Source organism: Terrapene carolina, unplaced genomic scaffold (genome assembly GCF_002925995.2).
Source record: "Terrapene carolina triunguis isolate 2854851 unplaced genomic scaffold, T_m_triunguis-2.0 Scaffold93, whole genome shotgun sequence".
NCBI lineage: Eukaryota > Metazoa > Chordata > Testudines > Emydidae > Terrapene > Terrapene triunguis.
The window spans coordinates 15,292,747-15,318,065 of NW_020664444.1; the positions used below are offsets into that span (position 1 = coordinate 15,292,747).

The 25,319-nt window shown below is 38.2% G+C and overlaps 1 protein-coding gene across 2 annotated transcripts in view; it reads right to left on the bottom strand.

The window, feature by feature from the left end:
• Positions 1 to 19,266, bottom strand: part of EIF2AK1 (eukaryotic translation initiation factor 2 alpha kinase 1) — a 36,387-nt gene extending 17,121 nt beyond the window's left edge. For both annotated transcript variants that reach the window (XM_026650718.2, XM_026650717.2), the window contains exons 1-9: positions 19,084 to 19,266; positions 12,468 to 12,623; positions 8,521 to 8,654; positions 8,050 to 8,081; positions 5,992 to 6,091; positions 4,324 to 4,404; positions 3,809 to 3,908; positions 2,859 to 2,916; positions 1,695 to 2,067 (exon numbers count right to left, since the gene is read on the bottom strand). In XM_026650718.2, coding sequence (XP_026506503.1) covers positions 1,695 to 2,067; positions 2,859 to 2,916; positions 3,809 to 3,908; positions 4,324 to 4,404; positions 5,992 to 6,091; positions 8,050 to 8,081; positions 8,521 to 8,654; positions 12,468 to 12,623; positions 19,084 to 19,210 — 1,161 coding nt within the window. In that variant the 5' untranslated portion in view covers positions 19,211 to 19,266. The remainder of the gene's footprint in view (positions 1 to 1,694; positions 2,068 to 2,858; positions 2,917 to 3,808; positions 3,909 to 4,323; positions 4,405 to 5,991; positions 6,092 to 8,049; positions 8,082 to 8,520; positions 8,655 to 12,467; positions 12,624 to 19,083) is intronic.
• Between the last annotated feature and the right edge of the window lie 6,053 nt (positions 19,267 to 25,319).

Sequence of the window (25,319 nt, forward strand, 5' to 3'; positions counted from 1 at the left end):
GGTTCATTTGATAATTAGATGACTGTAGCAAACATCTTTAAAAACTTTCACAACAGATATTTTGAGAAGCAAGACAATATCACTGGTTTAAAGGTAAAATGATCAGTTTTAAATAGCATTTTAATTTTTTTTTTAAATTAAGTTTTGTTATTAACAACAATTTGGAAACTCAAAACAGAAATCTACTTTCAAATATTCTCTCTACTTTCACAACATTTTTAATAGTGGTTGTATTTTATTTATGTATTTTTTTTTTTTTTTTGAGAAAATTGGGATAGAATTTATATTTCCTGATGTTTATGGATTCACTTGCAGCCCACATGGCATATGTTCATCTAGCGAGATCTGCTTGGAAAGCCTATGCGCACTTTTGAAGGGTGGAACAAAAAAGAGCAGCATTTTGTACAACTGAACACATGCTAAGTCCTCAGAAGTATTAATATTAAATATACAATTAATGTGTTAATACAGTATCTTCTATCTGGTTTCTTTTACATATATAAAACCTCTGCTTCCTGTCCTGCAACTGCTTCCCTGATAATCCTCCAAAAACACGGCCCATGTCGGATTCCTTCTCTCCAACTTCCTACTCCCTCCTCTCCACCCCACTTCCTAAAAGTCCAAATTTCACCCATGAATCTCCCAGCACCTTTAATCAAGTCATTTAATACACAACACATCAATTTCATGCCTCACCCAACTCTCGCTTTCTATTCTTCCCGAAGATTACTTCCCACTAACACAAGCCCTGATCTCTCCTTGCCCTCTCACTCAATTCCCCTATTTATACTCCCTCTTCACCAGTTGCAGAACAATCTAAACCCAGCCCCACTAAATCCTAATTTCTACACATATAACACCCTCTCTCCCAGAACTCTTGGCTCCTGACCCAGCCTATCATCACTAGTCAGTAAATTCTGACACTCTCCCACAAGCACTGCCCCATATCTTCTCTTTCCTTGCATCTCCCTTCAGGAACTCCAGAGGACACTTCCATATTCTATTCTATTCTATTAAAAGCTGCAGATCTTTGGAAGCAACCTTCCCATGCCAAAATGAGCATTTCATTATGTGGGAACTCTGACAGCAGCAGGGTCTTGAGACCTTCCTGACATGGCTACGCAGCTCCACCCCCACCCCAGATGCTCAGCTGTCTCTTTCTCCTCAGTATTTACACTTCACCAAGTGGTTCCCACTTCCACATGCTTCTGCTTCCCTCTTCCTCTCCATAAGTGACATTTCAGTTATCTTCCAGTCAGGCAAACTTGCACACACGCCACATTTAGGTGCATTCGTCAGCAATGTTTGGATTGGTCACTAGTGCAGAATGCTGGAGGTTTTTTGGCTTATTTGGGTTTTTTGGGTTTTCTGTTTGGTTTTTGCAAGAATAGCATTTCTGATTTTTAAAATTATATGTATAATTTTAACTGAAGAGAGCCAAAGCTACAAATATTATAGACTTTTCTTTAATGCTAAATTTTGGCAACTCTTGTGGTGAGCATCCCTGTAATTATGTTATCCACTCAAAAAAACAACAACAATTGAGATAAAATTACTAGACTTTGGCTCCAATCCCAGTCATACCATTTATAGAATTCATTGTTATAATTCATGGGCACACTTACTTAAGACTACTCTGCACATATCATCACATCAGAGATCAGTTAACTGTATTTAAAGAGGGGTTTATTTACCTCACACTGCCTGTGCACAGACATGTGTTTCTGGGAGCATTCGTCTTCAGTGCAAGAATCACTTGAAATGATACTATCTTTATTCAGATTAGAATGAAGTCCATGTGATAGATGATTTTTAAAATAAACTGGTCCATTGGCAGTACTATTTATGCAACTTTCTTGTGAGTCAGTGAGTGGTTCACATTTATTCATTTTTATTCTTTCTTCACCATCTCCACTGGTAAAATCTTTTGTTATATCCATTTGCTGCACTGATTTATTATCTTGATTCTCAAGAAAGGTATATCCAAAGGATTTAATTTCTTCTGAGGTAAGGTCAGCAAAGATAATGGAACTGCTGCTTTCCATATTTTGAATATGACACTGGTTTCTGAAGAGAAGGAATCAGTAAGTATATACAGTTTGTATGTTATCTACTAAACACAACAAGAGGCGGACGTCAGAATTGTACTTCAGCTTTTATTCTGGAAATGTTATAAAAAGAGATATGGCTATTTCAAACCCTGTGAAAACTGGGATAATATCCAATATTTGTTTTACCCTTAGAAGCAGGAGTTCTGCCTCTTCCCTACAAAAACCTTACAACTGCTCAGTTGCCATTGTAGGGTCACCCTTTAAAAGACTCTTCCGAGGGTTTATTTCTGATAGTTGACCTTTTCAGTTTGGCAGAGACAAGCAGTTATAGCCCCATGTGATCATTTGACAGATGTCTGTTGCATCTATGTCCCTTCCAGCTGGTAAGTGTTGCTATTACATTTTCCCCCTTCCCACCCTCTCATCTTTGAGATGGCAAATCCTCACATTTTTCTCTTGAATAGAAACCCTCTACCTCCCTAATGACACTAAATCTGAACTGAATCTTGTTGGTGAATAGTACACAATTTGTGAAGTCTATATGTCTAATAATAATGTTAGATACTATTGTGATAGACCCTATTAACTCCCAAGGTGGAGGAATGTTAGACAAATTTTCTCACCCTCAGACATCTGATGAAAGGGGGAACAAATACAAGAATAACTGATGCCTAATAGTTCACTACTTGATACAAGGAAGTAATATTGCTGTAATATAAGTTTAATTCTACAACATTTAATGTTACATGGAGAAAGACCCTATGTTAAACCCAGATTAATATCATCATTTAACACTGTAATACTTACTCGCCACTCTCTTGGTCAGAAGACTTTTTGAGTGACTGCAACTTCAGGACTGTCTTATCTATTAGATGAACAGAAAAAGTCACATTTTACAAAACAAGACAAGCACACATTTCATTACATATTAACATTACAGCTATAGCTACTGATTAAACTAGTAAAATTTACAACGAAGGCAGCGAAAACTGAAGAAAAAGGAAAATAAGAGGAGATGCATAGTAGAGAAGAAGGGGGGAGGGGGGGACAGAGAAACAGTGCCTCCCTGTCAATGACAGAAGTTGATGTCTCAAAATCAGATTCTGCCAACAGAAAGCTCAGAAGCTACAGAGAAACCCCAATTTACCTCACCAAATATTTTAAAAACCCTAATATGGAAAACAAAGTAAGAGGCAGTTTACATTTTGCCATTAAAATAATTCTGGACTGCATCAATTTTTCTAAAGTTTTCTGGAGCAGTTAGGAAGAGGAGAAAGTTGGAAAGGAATCTCCAGACACCACCACAGATCTGTGATTTCACAATCGGTAAGCAAATGAACTTCTCTCTCAACCTCCTTAATACACAGTGCTTTTCCTCCAAAGGTCTCAAGTGGGTCCTTCTCCCAGGGTCCCTTCTACACCTAGCCACACTGCTATGCCTTGCCTGAGTTTTTTTTTTTAAACGAAACTGGATTCAACTGGACCCTATGCAGCGTCCAAAATCCTACTCAAATATTTTAATAGGTAGTTTTAGATGTCCTGCATTTCTAAATTAACCTTTATACCCCCGATAATCTCTTGATCAGGACAGTGCAGTAGGTAAGGCACTTGATAGCCATTGTCATGCTTCCTAGAAAAAATGTTTGGAAAAATCTCTGGTTCCTTCATCAATTCTGAGAGTTGAGTGTTCTGCAAATTAATAGAACAGACATGCTTATGGGAAGTATGAAGTTACAATGATAGCAAATAATACTCCCCTTTTGGACATGCTTGTTGAACATGTTCTATCCAAGCAGTGTGATAGCCTACAATATTAGGATGTTGCAGGCCAGCCAACACTTTAACTTCTCGCAATACCTGAAAAAAAGACCAAAAGGCAACTTTATGATCATCCTTTAATTTGACTGTAATATGAACCCAAAGGGGAAAAAAAACAAAGGTTTCTAGATACAGTTATTTTACCTCTCACTGGAATTTAAGAATTTGAAGACAGATAATTATTTTGCAGCATTAAGGATTATACAATTCAGATCTTGCAGACTAATGTTTTATATTACACTCAGGTTGGGACTAAATAAACATACACTAAAATATTATAAAACATTCTTCCTGTTTAGAAACATATGAGATACAAAGTTTATAAAATAGGAGATATGCCCACTTACTACTTTGCCATAACCAACATTAATGCCACTGCTAATTATATCAAGAACCAATTACAGTAAGCCCTGAGTTAAACAGAGAATCTGAACATGGAAAAATAAATTCATACCTTCATGCAATCTCTTTTGGTTGCTTTCTTAATAAGATTTTTTTTAATTGCATAGAACTGACCATCTAATTTGTTTCTGACCTGAAAATAATTTTTAAAAGGGAAAAATTAGAAAAAGCAAATTTCACAAATTTAGATCAATGTGTCAAAAACTCATTTGAACAACAACAGTTTGTTTCCTAAGAGTCAAAATCTTACACTCTTTATTCAGATTACCTCTCAATGACATTAGAGGAGGTCTTCTGGATTTGACCCTAAATGTCTAATGAAGAGGTGCCCAAGTTTTGCCTAATATACAGCAGCACAAGGGTCAAAACTTACATAAAATGAAATGGACACCACTGCAGCCATCCTTCCCTTCAATATTGAGTGCTGTGCACTGAGACTACAGATCCAAGCAAAACAAAGTTCCTTCTTGATCTGAATAGCCTCGCCAATGATATATTGACAAATTATTTGTATTTTTAACTACTGTCTTTGGTCTGTAACATTAGAGAGGTTACTAGATAGGAAATTAGTTCTTTGCTTATTATTACAACGCAACTAAATATTTTTAAAACAACTTTGGGCAAGTAGTACATGACTCAGAAAAACAAGGTGGATGAGGTCATATCATTTATTGGATCAACTTCTGTTGGTGAGAGAGACAAGCTTTAGAGCTACAAAGAGCTAATCCTCAGGTCTGGGAAAGGTATTCAGAGTGTCACAGCTAAATACAACGTCGTACAGATAGTTTAGACAGTTACATGACTTATGAGTCTGAAACTAAATACACCTCTACCTCAATATAACGCTGTCCTCGGGAGCCAAAAAATCTTACTGCGTTATAGGTGAAACTGCGTTATATTGAACTTGCTTTGATCCGCTTGAACACGAAGCCCTGCAGCCCCGCCCCCCGGGAGCACTGCTTTACCGCGTTATATCTGAATTTGTGTTATATCGGGTCGCATTATATTGGGGTACCTTCATTTTCTAAAATATATTTTATTTTAGATTTATACAATATCCACCAAACATAATAATATGGTTGACAGAGGAAACGAGGTTAGTTACTTGGCATCTAATTTTCAGAAGAACTCAGCATCCGCTGAGAAGAGAAGCCATTGTGAACAGTGGGTGCTCAGCACTGCTGAAAATCAAGCCCTAAGACTGTAAGCTCTCGGAGGGGGCGGGGGGGGGGAGAACGACGACACGACTGTCTTTCTAGGCATTTATATAACACTCACTACAATGGCACCTCTGGGTGCTACTACAATATAAATAGTTAGTAAAAATAATAGTTACTATTCACCAGTGGTTGGTACAACCCACATTCAAAATTAAAATAATTTTCTTTTTTACTCAACCACAGTTAAAACAAAATAAGTTTCCCTGCTTATTTTATATAGATAAATCCAAGTACTTCATCTGAGAAGTAAGGGTTCTCTCATATTCAGGATATAAGAATAAGACTGTACACAAAAGTGAAATATAATATATTCTGTTTTAGACAAAAATGCATTGGAGTCTTCAGAAAGCACCCTTCTGAAAGGAAGAACTAAAACATCTTACACAGTTTTGGTTCATATTTGTTTTATTGCATATTTCTAAGAACAAAAACAATCAGGTGAACTATTTTCCACCTCAAACAGTTATTAACAAAGCTGTTAAAATAGAGGATAAAAATACCTTGTACACTGTACCATATCCTCCTTTTCCTAGTCTTGAAATCTCATCAAATTCATTTAAGTAGCGTGAAGTTTGTGCTTCAAAGAGAACTTCTTTTTCACTAATTAAAAAAAAAGTATATTTTATGACTGGTTAAACTAAATCACAAGCTAAAATTAAGGTACTATGTAAATCACAGATAGAGATGACACAGAAACTTCATTTACATTGTGAAAAATAGCTAAGTACTATGACACTATCCCTATAGTGCAAATTGAAAGCTAATAGTGTGTGTGAACGAGAAGGTTAATGTTCCAAACAGCAATACTTTGTGAAGTTCAAGGGGGAGATTTAGGCTATGTCTACGCTAGAGATCTTACAGTGGCACAGTTGTATCGATGCAGGCTATGTCTACACTAGAGACTTTACAGTGGCACAGCTGTATCGATGCAGTTGCGCCACTGTAAGATGTCCTGTGTAGCCGCTCTATGACGACGGAAGAGAGCTCTCCCACCGGCATGATTAAACCACCCACAGTGAGCAGCGGTAGCTATGTCGGTGGGAGAGCGTCTCCCACTGACATAGTGCTGGCCACACTGTTCAGTCGATGTAACTTATGTCAGTCGGGGGTGGGGGTGTTTTTTCACACCCAGGAGCAACATACATTTTACCGACAAAAGTGCTAGTGTAGACACAGTCTTATTGAAATGGTGGTGCAAGATGACCTGCTGAAGAGAATTGGAATTACATTAGATTGAGTTAACACATAACTGCTGTAAGCAATACAGAAAGAATATATTTAAATTAGCATTAGTGACTAGGAAACCCACTTGCAGATTAGTTACTTGCTATTCTGAAAAATTTGATAAACAATTTCAAAGGATTCTGTACCACAAGGTGAACTTGGTCCTATTTTGACAACTTTAGTTTAATTTAAAATATTTATCATTATTGTATAGTAAACTAGAAAATATATTACTGTGTATTTTAGGCAAAGTAGCAAAGCCTTTACTAAATAATGGTGGTGAAAGTTCAGGGCGAGGAGTGGGCAGGTTACATGAGAATTATTTTTTACAGATTAGAAGAATGAGAATTAGAAATATTTTATGCTGTTTATATCAAAAGGCCATTGTCAGCAATAACTGTTTTCCTAGAATGATTTTACAGAATCTCTCTCAGCCACAACTTGCTAACTCTGCAACAGCTGGAGGAGCAAAGCTAGCTATTTTCTCTTTAGTAATTCAGTCCCCTTTTTTTAGCTGTCAATTAGGACATTTTGACTTTAAAAAGAAAAGCTTCAACCACTTTTGTGAAATTTATCTCCCCCCTCTTCAAAGAACGATAGCAAGGGGAGAACCCTCATCTGATCCAAAAACCTTTTCAAAATAAATACAAAATGTCTTTGTCTCCACTGAAAACAATACTCTAGCCACTATTGTCATAATACATTCCAGATTCCTGAAAAAGCATTCCCTAAGATGCAAGATAATGATAATCATGCCCATGTCAGAATTTCGGCCTGCACCCGAACTCCATTGAAATTCTAAAGTTAGCAGGAAACATTTATAATAACTCTGTTATTTTATTTAATGGAAAAAAATTAATGGGACTATTTCTCCGGTAGTGACAAGAGAAGGGTCAGAAGATCCAGCTTGGAATGTATAACCTCCAGCTGGTGCCTCTATTTCCTTTACAGATCCAGAAATTTACCTGTGAATCCCATACGGAGAACCAAGCATCATCAAAGGCCAAACACTAAGGGGGCGCTTTTGCTCCTGGCAATTGGCTATCATGTCACAGCTACTTAAAAAAAATTAACTTTAATACAGCAGCCCATCAAGTAAAACCCAATGTCCTACATGAAGAAAATGCAGTAGGAAACCTCGCTTCATCTTTACCCTTTTAAAGAGTAAGCTTATGTTTTTGAATACACAGGTGTTTTACACTTTATCAAATTCCTGACACGCAAGATCTCAAGTGCAATATTTTCATGCTAAGCTGAAATCTATTATTTTTATAGTGCAAAACTTCAGACAGAAAGTTAATCTTAATACTTGGCACAGCACTTTGGACACATACCTGACTGTGTGAGAATCTCCATTGTCAAGCTCCTATAAAACAACAAAATACAACTTTTAAAAAAAGCTATATACCATCAGAAAACTGATGTGCAGTTAATGGTTAAGCATGAACTTCACTATGAGAAGGTAAATTAGCAGGACAGCAATTCCAATTATTCTCCTAAATGATGTAAATAAGAAAAAATAGTAACAGATTTAAATCAATATGTCTAACTTTCGATCTGAACAAAAATAAAGCTTTGACCTGATAAAGCAAGAATACTGTAGACTTTAAGTTACTATTTGCATCTATAGATCTAGATATTTCCCCTCACACCCACCCAAAGTGTAACCAAAGCACCATTTTGTATGACTTTTGAAAATACACAATCCAAATATAAAAATAGTTCCATAAAGAAAGTTGCTTCAGAAATCCTAACACGTAGGTTCAGTAATGTAAAGGTTATTAAAGAAACTTAACAAAGTTTACCTCAAGTATTTGTTGATTAGCTGCTTTCATTAACTGAGTAATGGCTCTATTATGTTGCAATCTTAAAGTACTAAATTCATCACAGAAGGCAAAAGAGGAGAGCAAGCCCATTCTAGTAAATGTCCGACAGATTACTGTAAAAAGAAACAGGATAGAGGTTATTTAACAGGAAACCTAACTAAACAATCGCAACTTTAAATAGTATACCCAGACTATACATTAATCCTTATTATTTCTTAGCCTGGTCACAATTTATAGTGATTAATTGAATCAATGAACATGAACAGGAGCTAGGTACCCAACTGCATTTTAAGTCTCTTTCCCACCCAATATAAATAAATATGAGCAAAGTTCTGAGCAACAATTACTTGTATTTTAGCACAGGGGAGGGAACAAATGCCAATACTAACACCACATGTGGGTATTTACATAACAATCTTGACCTGTACTTTTTATTCAGAAGTATCTGCTTTATTATTGAAACTGAAGATAATTTATAATTCAGTCAATATGGAGCTTGGAGTGCACGTGGTAACAGTGCATGAACAGTCACATAAGGAATTCTTTTTAAAACAATAACTGAAAGAGATTCTGAATCTGAAAAAACAAATGCATTCCATTACATGTACCCTAACACCTTTTTCACTCCTGGTGAGGAACCAAACAAACTAATTACACCCCAACTACAGCTACCCTGTAGAAATCCCCTCCCACTCACCAAATTAATCCACATTCCTTCACCTCCTATCTTCAGGGTGAAAGTCTCTGGTGCCCATCTACTTCCTTTCCTAGCTGAATAAACTATCTGACCACCACCCCACCCGTTTGGCTGCCACAAACAAAGCACCTTTGTTGTATTTTTACAGTTCAGTGCTAACAGCATTCCAGTCTGTTCACAATTATGAGGACTCATATTACTATGGCTATCAACGCTATGCTATTAATAAAGAGTGGCAGTATCAACATTTTTGCTAATTCCCCTAGTGTGTATGCACATGTATATGCATGTACATGTAAATACACAAAGAATGCATTGGTCATAGCTCCACAGTTAAGCTAAGACCAATTTCTCTCTCAAAATTGTTCATTATGCAGTCTATTATGAGGAATAAAAAACTGGGCCTGATAAAATTACTACATACTGGAAGAGTAGAGATGGAATTTTGGTGACAGTTACAAAAAAAAAATACTTAGGACTGTTTAGGAAGTTCCAAGGAGTTATAACTGTTCAGGAGTCCTAATGAGTTAAAAGGGACTTTTTTTGGAAATATGTTGAGCCTCTTTCTTTGGATCATCATAGCTCAAAAACAGCCTGTTACCAAACCCAGCAAACTATCCATATAAATACATTTCTTTGAAAATATGTACATAAGCTATATTTACATAAATTACATTGTAATTAAGTTGTTGAACAATTGTTTAATTTAATATTATAGTTATAGGCAGGACTCTGGGTCACTAAATGGTGCACTCTAATGAGGTAACAACCAATCATTGTCCTTCTTCTCCAGTTCATTTGTAAACTTCACCTCTATTGGCTGAAATTAGTTAATGGGAACTTTCTACCTGTCAAGACTTTTCAGGGGTCAAGTGCTGGATTATCAATACACAAAGAACACTTGATTGGGTCATAGTAGACATAGTGACAGAGTACTGGTTGTGTATATTTGTCTTGACAAAGAGAAGGAGAGGTAGAGAACTTGTGGTTATTTACCTTGGGATAGACAGTAGAGACATTGGTATAGTACTGATAAACAGATCCTGAAATAGATATTAGAAGTAGTGGTAGAATACTTGTTTTTATTTGTCTTGATATAGAGAGTAAAGATAGTGGTGTAGGTTTAGGTACATTAGTCTTGAAATACATAGTAAAGGAAGTGATAGACTACTTCTGTAGATTTTAATCTAAGAGGGAAAAAACCCGATAGTTGATAATTTGTAGACTATCACAGTGTACTGCTTTGTCCAAACACACACATATAAGTACAAAAATATATATCTACTCTTATTTCAACAGTTTATTTCTATAGTCTTGTATATGAAAAACATTTTTAAAAATGACATTTCTTAATTGTGCTAGTTGTGTGTTTAATCAAAGAAAATATTCAAAACAAAAGCTTCATGCACAAAAAAAGGAAGATTTCAATCAAAATGTCTTGCACCAAAATAAGGGAAGCACTTTTATAGAGCTAAAACGCAAAGATTAGAAGGGTATAATTAGATATAGTCAGAAATGTAAAAAAGGGAAAATATTCATCTTTTTGTTTTTTCCTTACTATTTTAAGAATATGTTTAGGAAATGCATAGAAACATAAAATCTATACCAAAAATATCAATGATCCATCAAGCCATATCAAGTAATAAAATACTTAAATTGCTACATACTAGTGCTGTGATCCTGCAAACACTTATGTATGTGCTTACCTTTACTACCATGGGAATTCCAATAGGAAAACCCCAAAAGAAATGGAATTTCAGCTCCAAATTTGAGTTTAACGATAACCTGTTTCCTATGTTTCTAATGCTGAGTGTGTTGTTTGTAGTTAAATAAATAAATGTTATTGAAAACCTTTTTTATGCTTAGGTTACTGTAATGTATTCTCAAAACTAAGGTTTTGTCTGGGGATAGAGTTTTCACACTTTTTAATCAGGAATATTTTTGTATCACTCTCCTTGTAAAGCCAGGCATCTTAATTATCAAGTCAATTCTACAGTGAATATTAAAAAAATTTACAGTTGGCCTAAAATTGTTTTCCTATAACTATAAAAGTGTCATTAGTTTTAGGTCTGATATTTTGGATCCTGGACTAGGAGCAAATGCTGAGACCCCACTTTTCCAACAGCACTTCAAGCCATACAGGGTCATCTGATATCAAACTTTAAATCTGGCACTAGTGCAGGTCTGAATATTGGTCATCCTGGGATTGAGGCACATAACATTTTGCTCGGAAATTTCCACATTTGAGAGGAAGGAGAAATACTTCTTTGTCAGTTGTTTTTGTTTTTAAATGACAGTTGTTTGAAAGCTGCTCGGAGATATGGAATATTAGACGTAGTCCCAAATGAAATGGATTAATGGGAAGAGGGCAGGTGAGATGATAAAAGGTTCATGATTGCATACCACATGGATCCACCCTGTGCATCACTTGGCTGTACAATTTAATCACCATCACATATAGGGGGGTGCATATAGACACAAACAAAAACACTGTTCATGGGAAATCTAATTCATTTTTTTTAGTTCAGCACCTTCCAACAATAAGTAGAGCTGGTAAAGTGGAAAAGTTATCTGAATATTCACCTTTGAGTAATGTTAACTAAAACTAATTGATAGAAATTGGCGAATAGAAATTAAGGGTATTTTCTTATTGACTTTTTTTTTTTTTTTTTTTTTTTTAAGATTCCTTTGATTTGAATCCTGTTTTGATTAGCATAATACAGGTACATTTGTTGCTTTTGCATAATTTGTATTGAGAATTATACAAATTGTGTACATGTTTATGAATACTTCTATTACATCATATTCCTTTCCTATAACTGTGTTTTCCCTGTTTTTGTAGTTCAAATAACAGATTTTAATAAAGCCTGTGGAATGAGTTTAGAGTCATCTTAGTAATATCACCTGTTACCTCTCTTGCACTGTACTTTCTTAAGAGGCTGGTGAAACAGAATTGTTAGTAGAGTAGTAATAATTCTCTGCAACTTGATCCTGCATATTTTTGGAAGGTAGAGAATGCCCTCAACTCCTAGTCAAATTGACGGTGCTCCCAACCTTCCAAGTGGCATTCAGCTACCCCCAGTATCAGATCCATAATTTTCCAATAGTCCAATGTAAACTGACAAACGGATCTCATAACTCAGAAAACAAACGTAGCATTTTATGTTCAGGCACACATGACAATAAATCAGTTTAAGGTAAAGTAAAAACTGTAGATATTCTCACTAACTTTGGAACAAACATCTTGATTGAACAGGATTTTGTGCATACACGTGGCAAAGATGTTCTAGCAGAGAAACAAGCAGTAGCTGGTTTGCAATTGTAGAAGTGAAGTAACGTTTTTCTGAACCATTCACAACTCGAAGTTCTTCTGGTACATCAGATTCTGAAAATAAAAAACAAAACAATTTAAGGGTCATAATATACTGACTTTGTGAAACACTATAGAAAGTGGTTACCAGCAGCAAACTTTTTTGTTGGGTAGACTGACCCCTAATTGTAATTGTGTAACCAGTTTGGCCAGTTCTTCATTACAGCTCTCTGAACAGGACAATGTCTCAGAGTGCACTGTGCAGACGGTTCTAATGCTACTCTATGTGTATGGCCTTCTGCCACTCTGTCCCATTAAGACATGGATGCCCCTATACAAGTGAATTTAGACAATATGGTGGGTTTAGACACAAACATGTTTTAAAAAAAAAAAGTGGGCCTGTAAAACATGGCATAGACCATTCCTTATCATTGGAGCAGTAGTTCTGTGAACTGCTGGCAGCTACTAAAAGACAGAAAGAAAAAAAAATTATATATATGTGCCTTTCACCATAATATTTAGGAAACAAATGTTCTCTGAGAAAAAAATTACTTTTTAAAAACCTTCAGAGATTACTCATTACTCTTAAATGAACAGGAACACTTGGTCCCTTTAAAAGGGAATTTATAACAGCACAGTAAAGTCAATTTAGGACCCACCCATACTGCAAGTCTAAACATACAGAGTTGTCTGGTTACAAATGTATTTTTAAAATAAATATAAAATATAACTACTTTACTGTAGCATATGTGACAACACAACCATCATAAGGCTTTCCCAATCTGAGTGGAGATACTAATTTAATTACAAAGCTTCCTTTTCTAATATTTGTTTAATATACCCTATAAAACTGAGTTTTCAAGAACAGCCTTTTAGACCAAGAGCCCTGTTTTCAAGTGAGACATGATGTAACAATTTTATTACAAATATAAACAACAAAATCCTCCTTCTTAAGATAAAAATGTACTACATTTGGAAATGGAGAAAGGTAAATTACAGTGTCCCCCAGGGATCTGTACAGAGACTAGTGCTGTTCAACATATTAATAAATGATCTGGAAAAAGGAGTAAGCAGTGGGTGGCAAAGTTTGCAAATGATATAAAATTACTCAAGATAGTTAGGTCCAAAGCAGACTGCAAAGAGTTACAAAGGGATCTTAACTAAACTGGGTGACTGGACAACAAAATGGCAGATGAAATTCAATATTGATAAATGCAAAGTAATGCACATTGGAAAACATCCCAACTCTACATACAAAATGATGGGGTTTAAATCAGCTGTTACCACTCAGGAATGAGATAATGGAGTCATGTGGGTAGTTCTCTGGAAACATCTGCTCAATGTGCAGGAGCAGTCAAAAAAAACTAGCAGAATGTTAGGAACCAAGGTGGATAAAAATCAATGATTTTTTTTTTTAAATCTGATTTTTTTTTATTTAAATCGGATTTCTTTGATAAAATGCTTTTTGAAGAAAAAACCTATCTAAAGATAGTTTTAATTAAGATACCTTATAGCTCAAAGATATCTCATCGTGGAATAGGGATTAGAAATTCTAATTCTATAGTATGAGACAATATATTCATGTTTAAAAAAAGTTTTGTAAATGAGTTCCAATAGTTCATGGATTAAGGACCCAATCTGATGGGGTTCCAGGGGCTTCTGTATAGATTATTTAGGTTAATCTTTCTATCTACCCAATGGGACTCGGTATCTTCTACACTGAGCACTATCAGAGATGCTTAGTTTTGCTGTTCTCAAACTGTGGATTTGTGTCTCCAGAGATAATATGCTTGTTAACATTTAAAAATATTTTTGCTAAATAAATAATATATAGAGGTGAGAAATAACAGACCTCAACCCTACTGTCCCTCTGCAAATTTGTGTACACAGAATCAATCCCTTACCTCTCTCTAAAAGTGCAACGTTTCAAAAAGTTCAATGAATAGAAGATTGTTGGGGGCGGAATAGATCTGGACAAGGAGAAGAAGTCTGGAGATAAATGTGAAAAGGGAGAGACAGGCAGGAGAAAGAAAAGTGAAACTGTTTTGAGCAGCATATTCCAGAAGTCTTGAGGTCTTTCTGATATACCTTTCATTGATCTGAGATCTACCATGACATTCTCTCACTAGAAGGGAAAACCTATAATGGCAGCAGGTCATAAAAAGAGACCCAGTTTGGGAATATTTTAATGAAGTTCCTCTACCTGTGGGTAAGACAGGCATGCATGCAAAATGCAAACAGTGCAATAAAGAAATGCAAGGCCTGGTTGCCCAAATGAAACAACGTCATGAGAAGTGTTCCTTCTCAGGAGGAAGCTGTGTTGAAGATGATGAAAGGAACATGTCTGAACATGCAGGAACTTCAGGTTGGTAAATTTTTTATTTCATACTTCTTTCTTAGGGACTGCCTGTCTTCCTTCTGGACTATTCTTGTATTCTCATGTTTGAGCAAAAAATATAGTAGTTACTCTATGATACTATAATTTTAGATACAGTTGTGATAAAAAATAAATAGCTAAAATAGGCAGATCTTCCTTTTAGAATTTCACCTTTAAAGTAGTACTCTGTGTCAGTGAATGTAATAAGTAATACTAAATGAGCAGTACGGTAATAGTAATTAAATAACTGCATTGACTTATTTGGTTTAGGAGAATCCATCCTCAACATACAGGATTCTGAAGACTATCCACCTTCAAGATCACCATCATTTTCTATAGTTTCAGAGTTATCTGCCAATGATAGTGTTTCAGTCACATCATGTATGTCATATAGCCACAGCATATCACCTGTAGCAAAAAGAAAAAAAAAATCTCCATCATCTAGAAACAACCATAGATAAATTTGTGATAAGAACCAGCAGATTACAAAAAAAAAAGGTAATTGATGAAAAAATTGCCTGGTTTGTTTATGCAACAAACTCCCTTTCTGTATGATTGAGAACCCACACTTCATTACCATGGTTCAGTCACTAAGACCAGGATACAGTCCACGCAACAGAGCAGATGTCTCAGGCAAATTGCTGGATAAAGTGTATGGAAGAGAAATTGAGCAGTGTGCATAAGATCTAGAGGGTGAAATTGTTAACCTGAGTCTTGATGGATGGAGCAATGTCCATAATGATCCTGTTGTATGTGCTTGTGTGACAACAGAAGAAAGGAATGTCTTCCTTACAGAAACAATTGATACATCAGGAAATGCACACACAGCAGAATACTTACAAGAAGTAACAGTAAAAGATAAACTGTGAAAAAAAAATTCAAATGTCTAGTACGCAACTTGGTCACAGACAATGCTGCAAATGTATCCAAGATGAGAAGAAATTATTTAGAAGAGAGTTCCAAGCTAATAACATATGGTTGCAGTGCTCATTTGATGCACCTCCTAGCCAAAGACTTCAGTGTTCCAGAAATAAAGGCTAATGTTGTTGAAATTGCAAAATACTTCCGTAACAACCACTTTGGAGCAGCTGCTCTGAAAAATGTGGGAGGAACCAAGCTCACTCTCCCACAAGACGTGCAATGGAACTCAGTAGTGGTCTGTTTTGAGCACTATATCAAGAACTGGCCTAATCTGATGAGTTTGTGAACAAAATTGTGAAAAAATAGATGGCACTGTCACAGCCAAAGTTCTCAACGCTGGGCTTAAGAGAAATGTTGAACACATGCTGAATACCCTGAAGCCTATTTCTGTAGGCTTGAACAAAACGCAGGGAAATAGCTGTTTTATTGCTGATGCTGATGAAATTTGGAAGGAACTGAGTGAGATCTTAAAAAGAGAAATATGCAATGACAGAGTTAACTTACAAGCATTAAAAAAATGAATGGGACAAGCATTATCTCCAGCTCATTTTCTTGCAAATATTCTCAATACTCGGTACCAGGGTCAAACCTTAACTGCTGAAGAGGAGGAGTTGGCTATGACATGGACACCCAGCAATCATCCCTCCATAATGCCAACTATAATAAACTTCAGAGCTAAGGGTGAACCATTCAAGAAATAGATGTATGCTGATGATGTTTTAAAGAAAGTCACACCAGTGAACCGGTGGAAGTCACTTAAGCACTTGGATTCAGAGACTGTTGAAGTTATAATCTCATTTTAGCAGCAGTAGCTTCTTCTGCCAGTGTAGAAAGAATATTTTCTTCCGTTGGACTAATTCATTCCAAAGTGAGAAATCGTTTGGGACCTGGAAAAGCAGGAAAGCTTGTTTTTCTTTTCCAGATTATGAACAAACAGGAAAATGAAGGTGAAGTTAGCTGCAGAAGCCAATATTTTAAGTTTCTCGTGTTTACCTGGCTGACATAGCCCATTTAATTTTTGTGGGTTTTTTAAAATATTTCATATAACTATTTTAAAAACAATTTTAATAAAAACAAACCTGATTTTAAAAAACTTGAATGTTTAACTAAATTCAAAAATTCATATGCTTATTTTGTTAAAATATTATGTTTTCTGTTGAAGAAAAAAAATCAAGACTACATAACGTTGTTGTTTTAGTTAAATAAAACAATTTAAATGTCTGTCTGGTGATGTTCTCCTCCTAATACAGCACGGAAAGAAAATCCTCCAAATATTAATGATTAACCTGTTGAATTGGAGATAGTTCACCTCTCAATGACTTCATAAATATCTGCTTCAATTACCTTTGGTAAATGAAATAACCAAACAATCATTCATTTTCTGATATAGCTGTAAAACTAATCTGAAAAGTTTTCAAAATAAATCTCTTTAAAAATGTATAGTATGTATCTTCTAAAAAGGAAACCTACAGCTCTCTGAGTTGTGAAGAATATGTATTAAGATTATAACAATCAACAAGAATGCACTTTTATGCAGAAATCCATGATTAAAGAGTCTTCCTGACTAGTGATTTAAATCAAATCCACCCTGTTAGGAACCATTAGGAAAAGGATATATACGGTAATAAGACAATAAATATCATAATGCCACTATAAATCCATGGTATGCACACATCTTGAATACTGCACACAGTTCTGGTCACCCCATCTAAAAAAGATATATTAGAAATGGAAAAGGTACAGAGAAGGGTAACAAACATGATTAGGGATATAGAACCACTTCCATAAAAGAAGAGATTAAAAAGACTGGGACTATTCATCTTGGAAAAGAGACAACTAAGTGGGGAATATAATAAAGGTCTATAAAATAATTAATGGTGTGGAGAAAGTCAATACGGAAATGTTATTTATGCCTTTACATAATATAAAAACCAGGCGTCACCCAATGAAATTAATAGGCATCAGGTTTAAAACAAACCAACGGAAATACTTCTTCACAGAATGCAGTCATCTGTGGAATTCATTGCCAGGGGCTGTTGTGAAGGCCAAAAGTATAACGGGGTCCAAAAAGAATTAGATAAGTTAATGGAGGATAGATTCCTCAATGGCTATTAACTAACCTCAGGTCAGGGATGCAACCCCATGCTCTGGGTGTCCTTAAGGCTCATACTGGATAATAGAGGCTGGATCACTTGATAATTGCCCTGTTCTGTTCATTCCCGCAGAAGTATCTGGCATTGGCCACTGCTGGAAGACACTATACTGGGCTAGACCATTAGTGTGACCCAGTATGGCCACTCTTATGTAGAAATATTTCAAAGCTTTCCCCCCCCTCAAATACTGTTTTATAGAAAAAAACATCTCCTTAATTAATAAATGAAATATTCACATGCACCTCAGTAACACAGTCTCCACTGATTTGTAGAATTCACAGAAATCTTATCCTTCAAAAAGATCAGGATAATGATTTTGATAGAAGATTTAAATACTACCCAGGAGAGTCAAACAAACAAAAAACAAGCAGACATGACAGCAGCACCTGACACAAGCCAAGTGGAGAGTGGGAAGGAAATGAGAATGGAGGGAAAACCAGAGACCCAAATAACCCTAAGGGGGATTAGAAATAATGATCTTCCACATTAAAAGTTTACATCAAACTTCCAGATTCCCCGAGTCATCCCTACTCAGAGGAAGGCCACAGCGAGGGGCCACGGAGACCCTATAGAAAACACAGAGTCTCCAGGAACTCCTCAGAAATACTTCAGGAGGGCGAAGAGGGCAGACAGCTAGTAAAAGTGGAGATTAGGAATTAATGACTGACAGCTGTGCTGCTCTTGCATCACCCTCCCTACCAGGCACCTGACCCCTTGCAAGAATTAGGGGCCAATTTCATCATCACCCCCCTCCCCCACCAGACAATGACAGGGGCCACGGAGAGGTTTTTGTATCATCCCCCAGTGGGGCCGGGAGGGGGGGGGCGGATACCTCACTCTCCTCAGGGGAAGGGGCGCAATGTCGCCCCATCACTGGGGGGGAGGGGTTGGGGGGATTTGCACTGCTCTCTCAGTGTGTCCCAGGAGCTGGGGGGGGGACTTTAAGCCCCCGTTATCTGCCCCCGCAGCGCATATCCCTCTGGGGCGGGAGGGGGCAGTTACAGTGCCCTTTCCCCTCAGCAGCTGGGGGCACTTTCCCCCTCGGGCCCTGCTAGAGTCGTGGACGGCGGCTCCCCTCACTCACCGTCGTACTGCGGCTCCGGCCCCTCCTCGGGAAACTCGATAGCGGGCGGCGGCAGGTTGGGCCCCGTGGCTCTAGGCCAAAACGTGGGCCGCCGTTCCCCCGCAGCGCCCCCGCCACCTCTCCACATGGCCGGGACCTCTGGGACTCAGCGACCCGCCGCTTCCCGCGGCCTGGCAGAGCGAACGGAGGCGAGGGGGGTGGAACGGACCGGCTCTTTCCAGGCCGAGCTCGCCCAGCTGCGCCCTCTACAGGGTCCCGCCATGGCGCGCTAGGAGTCTTCCTCCGTCGACCTCGTGCGGAATGGGCCTGGGCCTAACCCTAGGTGGCCGGAGGCGCTGACCATTCCCCCCCCCCACACACACACCAGGACGCTGACCAGTCCCCCACCCCCACGCCATAGGTGCTGGAACTAGGAGTGCTCAGCACCCCCACTATACAAATTGTTCCAGCCATTCCCCCTCCCCCCCCTACACACACACACCCATAGGGGCCACGGCCCTAATCTGTCGTCCCCACATGCCGCTGGGGGATAGAGGCTCTCGCTAATTTGCTTCCTACACATCTGGGAGGCAGGGAGCTGGCTAATACTCCCCTCCCCCAACTGCACTCCTGGGGATGGAGAGACTGACATGCAGATTATGCTCACCCCATACTACATCCTGTAATGCTGTGGGTTGGGGTATCACATCCCATACTGTGTCCTTCAAGGGGCTTGGGCATCAGACTAATTCCAGTGCACACTGCATTCATTGGATCTGGGGTACTGAGATACCGACTAGTCCCACTCACACTTGAGAATATAGATATTGACAGGTCAATTTTTAAATTGTAAAATCTTTGGTGCATGAAGTGTTCCTTTTTATTTGGAAAGCACCTAGCCATAATGGGCAGTAGCAGAAATTAATAATACATATAATCATAATATTTTCAGAGTTCAATGCATCAAAAAATTGTGATGATTATTAGTATCTGTCACACCACAAAAAGTGGCACTGAATCTTTTTTACCAAACACATGGTGATGTCCTGAATCAGGTGGAACCATGTTTCCAAACTGAACTTTTCCCGGTTTTGAGCACACAATAATTTAAAATCGCTAACAGCTTACCCCATACAAATTCTAACCAAAATGATCATATATAATCCTATTGTAAACAAATGCAGTATAATCATCTCAATTATACAAATTTCCCTCTGATCCCAAAAAAGGGTCAGTGCCTCCAATAACTATTAATTACAGTGAATGTTTCCTTAATTATCCAAAACCATGCTTCAATTAATTTAATTCAGCATCCCCAGCAATATTAACATATGTCAAGGTATTATTAAACATTATGGCCCATGATACTAATGAGAGCTAGTGAGCACCAACAGCTCCTAGTGAATTTACCACATCTGTACAAAAAAAGAAGTATTAAAAGGAAAACACAAAACCTTGATTTATGTGCTGATTAAACAAGATTGTCATTCAAGTAAACAGCATTACAGTATGAAGTACAGATAATTTTCAACTATGCAAAAATTACAAGCATATGTAATGTATTGGCTCATGTGTCTCTCTCTCTGTTAGTACTGCTCTCTGTTGCCCATAATAAATCAAACCTACTCAGGCTAGGTCTACACTACAGAGTTAGGCCAATGTAAGGCAGCTTACGTTGACCTACCTCTGCAAGAGTCTACACTACAGCATTGCTCCTGCCGACGTAAGTCCCCCACTACACCAACCTAATAACTCCACCTCCACGAGAGGCGTAGCACTTAGGTCGATGTAGTTAGGACAATGTAGTGTCTGTGTAGACACTGCATTACTTATATTGCCTGTCAGCACCACATGGAGCTCTGAGCTGAGAGCCTGACTGCCCGGTGCTGAGAGCCCGGTCTGTCGGCTCTGTGCCAAGCCCGGGTTCTCAGCTCCCCATACTGCTCCACTTGTTACTCTTGGGGGAATTCTGTGCCAAAAAATTAAAAATTCTATGCCAAAAAAAAATTAAAAATTCTGTGCACAATATTTTAAAATTATGCAAAATTCTGCATATTTTATTTGTCAAAATAACACAGTATAATCAAACAGTTTAAATTATTTTGGTAATTTATTACAAAATACCTGTCAACAAGTATGTCTGTAACAATACAGATAACAAAAATATTCAGGAAATATTTTTTGACAAATAGATTCCTTACTAGCCATATTAATACAGAACTTTGAGTAATAATTAATTTAAACTACAATACAGAAACGTATTTTACATACCCCTCAGAAGCAGTGCAAAGGCTTCGGGAAGTCGGGGTAACAGAGGAGCTGAGGGAGAGGGAAATAATTGCTGGGAAAGAGCCTGGGAGTGAACCTGGATGGTTGTTGGGTGTGGGTGGGAGAAGTATGGAGAATTTTTTTTTCCGGGGGGTAGGAATTGTTAGGGAGTTGAGAGCTTCCCCCATGCAGACCCTTAGCCTCTCCCAATCAGTCAAGCACATCTGCCCCTGTCCCCATGTGTCCCAAAACCCTCTCCCCATTCCCATATGTCCCTGCACCCCCACTCAGCATCCCCATGTGTCCCTGCACCCTCCTCCCCCATCCATTCCCTTATTCCCATGTGTCCCTGCACCCCAACTCAGTCATCACATACCCCCCACACCCCTCCCCATCCCCATGTGTCCCCACACCCCCATGCACCCCACACCCCCATTGTCCCTGCACCCACACTCAGCCACCCTGATCCCATGTGGCCCTGCACCAAAACTCCCATTCAGCCCCCCCCAATCGGTCCCCCCCCCATTTGTCCTTCTGAATCCCACTCTATGTGACCCCCCAACAGCCTCCTGTGTCCCACGCTGTCCATCTGCCTATATTCCATGCCTCTTCACCTGGCCCCTCTCATCCTCCCTTATCAGCTGCTGATGGCTATGGCCGATGAGCAGGCTGCCCTCAGTTCTGGCACCACAGCAGCTGCCCCTTACACAGATGAGCTTTATCCTTATGGTAGAAAGTTCCATTGTGCCAGGGGAGCAGAGGTGTGAACCACAGTCTTCATCCCAAAAGTTTAGGTGATCTTTTAGATATGCTGGGTCATTGAGGTGACCAAAGCCCACAGGTAAGTCAAGAACATGGAAACATGGGAGAAGGTTCGGAATTTGGGGGGTAGCATGGGCTGTTATAGCAGGGAAAAAGGAGAGACAAGACAGAACTGGTGGGGGGGGGGATCAAATCAGTAGCTTAGATGTCTGTATACTAATGCGAGAAGTATGGGGAATAAGCAGGAAGAATGCGAAATGCTAGTAAATAAACACAACTATGACATAGTTGGCATCACAGAGACCTGGTGGGATAAGACGCATGACTGGAATATTGGTATAGAAGGGTACAGCTTGCTCAGGAAGGACAGGCAGGGAAAAAAGGGAGGAGGTGTTGCCTTATATATTAAAAATGTACACACTTGGACTGAGGTTGAGATGGAAATAGGAGACAGACTTGTTGACAGTCTCTGGGTAAGGATAAAAGGGGTAAAAAACAAGGGTGATGTCATGGTAGGGGTGGACTACAGACCACTTAACCAGGAAGAAGAGCTGGATGAGGCTTTTTCTAAACAACTAACAAAATCATCCAAAGCACAGGACTTGGTGGTGATGGGGGACTTCAACTACTCAGACATCTGTTGGGAAAATAACACAGGAGGGCAGGTAAACAAATCGGCTTTCCCTACACAAGCGGTGTCCCAAGTTTGGGAAACACTGATATAGAAGATACACCTCTACCCCGATATAACGCTGTCCTCGGGAGCCAAAAAATCTTACCGCATTATAGGTGAAACCGCGTTATATTGAACTTGCTTTGATCCACCGGAGTGCGCAGCCCCGCCCCCCCGGACAGCTGCTTCACGTTATATCCGAATTCGTGTTATATCGGGTCGCGTTATAACGCGGTAGAGGTGTAATAAGGTGATAAGTGACAGTCAGCATGGATTTCTCAAAAACAAATCATGTCAAACCAACCTGATAGCTTTCTTTGACAGGGTAACAAGACTTGTGGATGGGGGGAAGCAGTAGATGTAGTATATCTTGACTTTAGTAAAGCTTTTGATACTATCTTGCATGACCTTCTCATAAACAAACTAGGGAAATGCAACCTAGATGGAGCTACTATAAGGTGGGTGCAAAACTGGTTGGAAAACCATTCCCAGAGAGTAGTTATCAGTGATTCACAGTCATGCCTCAAAGGCATAACAAGTGGGGTCCTGCAGGGATCAGTTCTGGGTCTGGTTCTGTTCAATATCTTCATCAATGATTTAGATAATGGCATAGAGAGTACACTTATAAAGTTTGCGGACTATACCAATCTGGGAAGGGTTGCAAGTGCTTTGGAGGATAGGATTAAAATTCAAAATGATCTGGACAAACTGGAGAAGTGGTCTGAAGTAAATAGGATGAAATTCAATAAAGACAAATGCAAAGTACTCCACTTAGGAAGGAATAATCAGTTGCACACATACAAAATGCTGTTGCAAAAAAAGTGAACATCATTCTGGGATGTATTAGCAGGTGTGCTGTAAGCAAGACACAAGAAGTAATTCTTCTGCTCTACTCTGCACTGATTAGGCCTCAACTGGAGTATTGTATCCAGTTCTGGGTGCCACATTTCAGGAAGGATGTGGACAAATTGGAGAGAATCCAGAGAAGAGCGACAAAAATTATTAAAATTCTAGAAAACATGACCTATGAGGAAGGTTGAAAAAATTGGGTTTGTTTAGTCTGCAAAAGAGAAGACTGAGGGGGGACATGATAACAGTTTGCAAGTACGTAAAATATTGTTATAAGGAGGAGAGAGAAAAATTGTTTTTCTTAACCTCTGAAGATAGGATAAGAAGCAATGGGCTTAAATTGCAGCAAGGGAGGTTTAGGTTGGACATTAGGAAAAACTTCCTAACTGTCAGGGTGGTTAAGCACTGGAATAAATTGCCTAGGGAGGTTGTGGAATCTCCATCACTGGAGATTTTTAAGAGTAGGTTAGACAAATACCTGTCAGGGATGGTCTAGATAATACTTAGTCCTGCCATGAGTGCAGGGGACTGGACTAGATGACCTCTTGAGGTCCCTTCCAGTCCTATGATTCTATGTATAATATCCCTCCATACTATCCCACTTATTCCCCACCCCCTTCACACACACACACACACAATTAATTCTAGAAAATAAACCTTTGTCTTCACATTTTTGCTGTAGTTGTCTTTTAAAAGAATGGAAACAAAATCATATATTCCTATAGCAAAACTTCTACCTGTGTTAATAACAACACTTGGAACTACTAAAACAGAAAGTATGTTTTTAAATCTAATTTATTTTCCCCTAATTTATATTGTTTATTTTTTGAATTTCTCTTAGTTTGAACAGTATTTGTAGTTCGTTAGTTTCTTTCTTTCTGACATGGTAGCACAATACTCTAATGTTTGGGTTGGAAATACTGATGAGGCATGTTTAATCAACACAATAACTGGTTTACGTCTATTAAAATCAGCAAGCAAATAATAAATATTAATAAATAATACTTTCCCAAAAACTTTTATAAAACCTAAATTTAACCTAAACTGCCTGATAGTTTAACTATGTATTTCTTAGGGTGTTTTCTTTAATTAAAAAAAAGTGGCTAGTGATTTGTGTTTTTAGAAATCAGAGAGGAGCAGGAACCTTATGTAGTCCTCATCACCCATCTGTATCAAGCTACACAAGCAGCTAATGGGACCACCATTTTCTCTGGGGACTATTCAACTTGAGAAGTCAGCAGATAGCAAATTGAGAAAGTGACTAATTAGAACACTTTTGCAGGACCCTGTAATTGAACATTACAACTAATGGCTTGTGTCTTTTCATGGAACATTATACAGGTTCAAAATGGGTACTCTGGTTCACTTTAATGTTCACACTCAGATTTTTTTTTTTTTTTTTTTTTTTGTCTTCCCAAGGGAGCTTACTGTGCCCTGTCAGAAACCTTCATCCTTCAGTGTGCCTGCTCTGTGATATTGGAAGTCTTTGAAAATGCTGCAGTTTAAAAATCTGAATTCTTCTGTCATCCAAGAGCTGTCATTGCACAGATCAAAACAGCCATTAGCTGTTTGAACTGTAAGGTTTCCATGTAGAGGTCACAGGTTTTGGGACCATCTGCAGAGTTGCATCAGCAGGATCCCATTTATCCATGCTAGCCATCAGATGTGTATGTCTGAATGTACTGGTGCATTACCTCAAATTTTG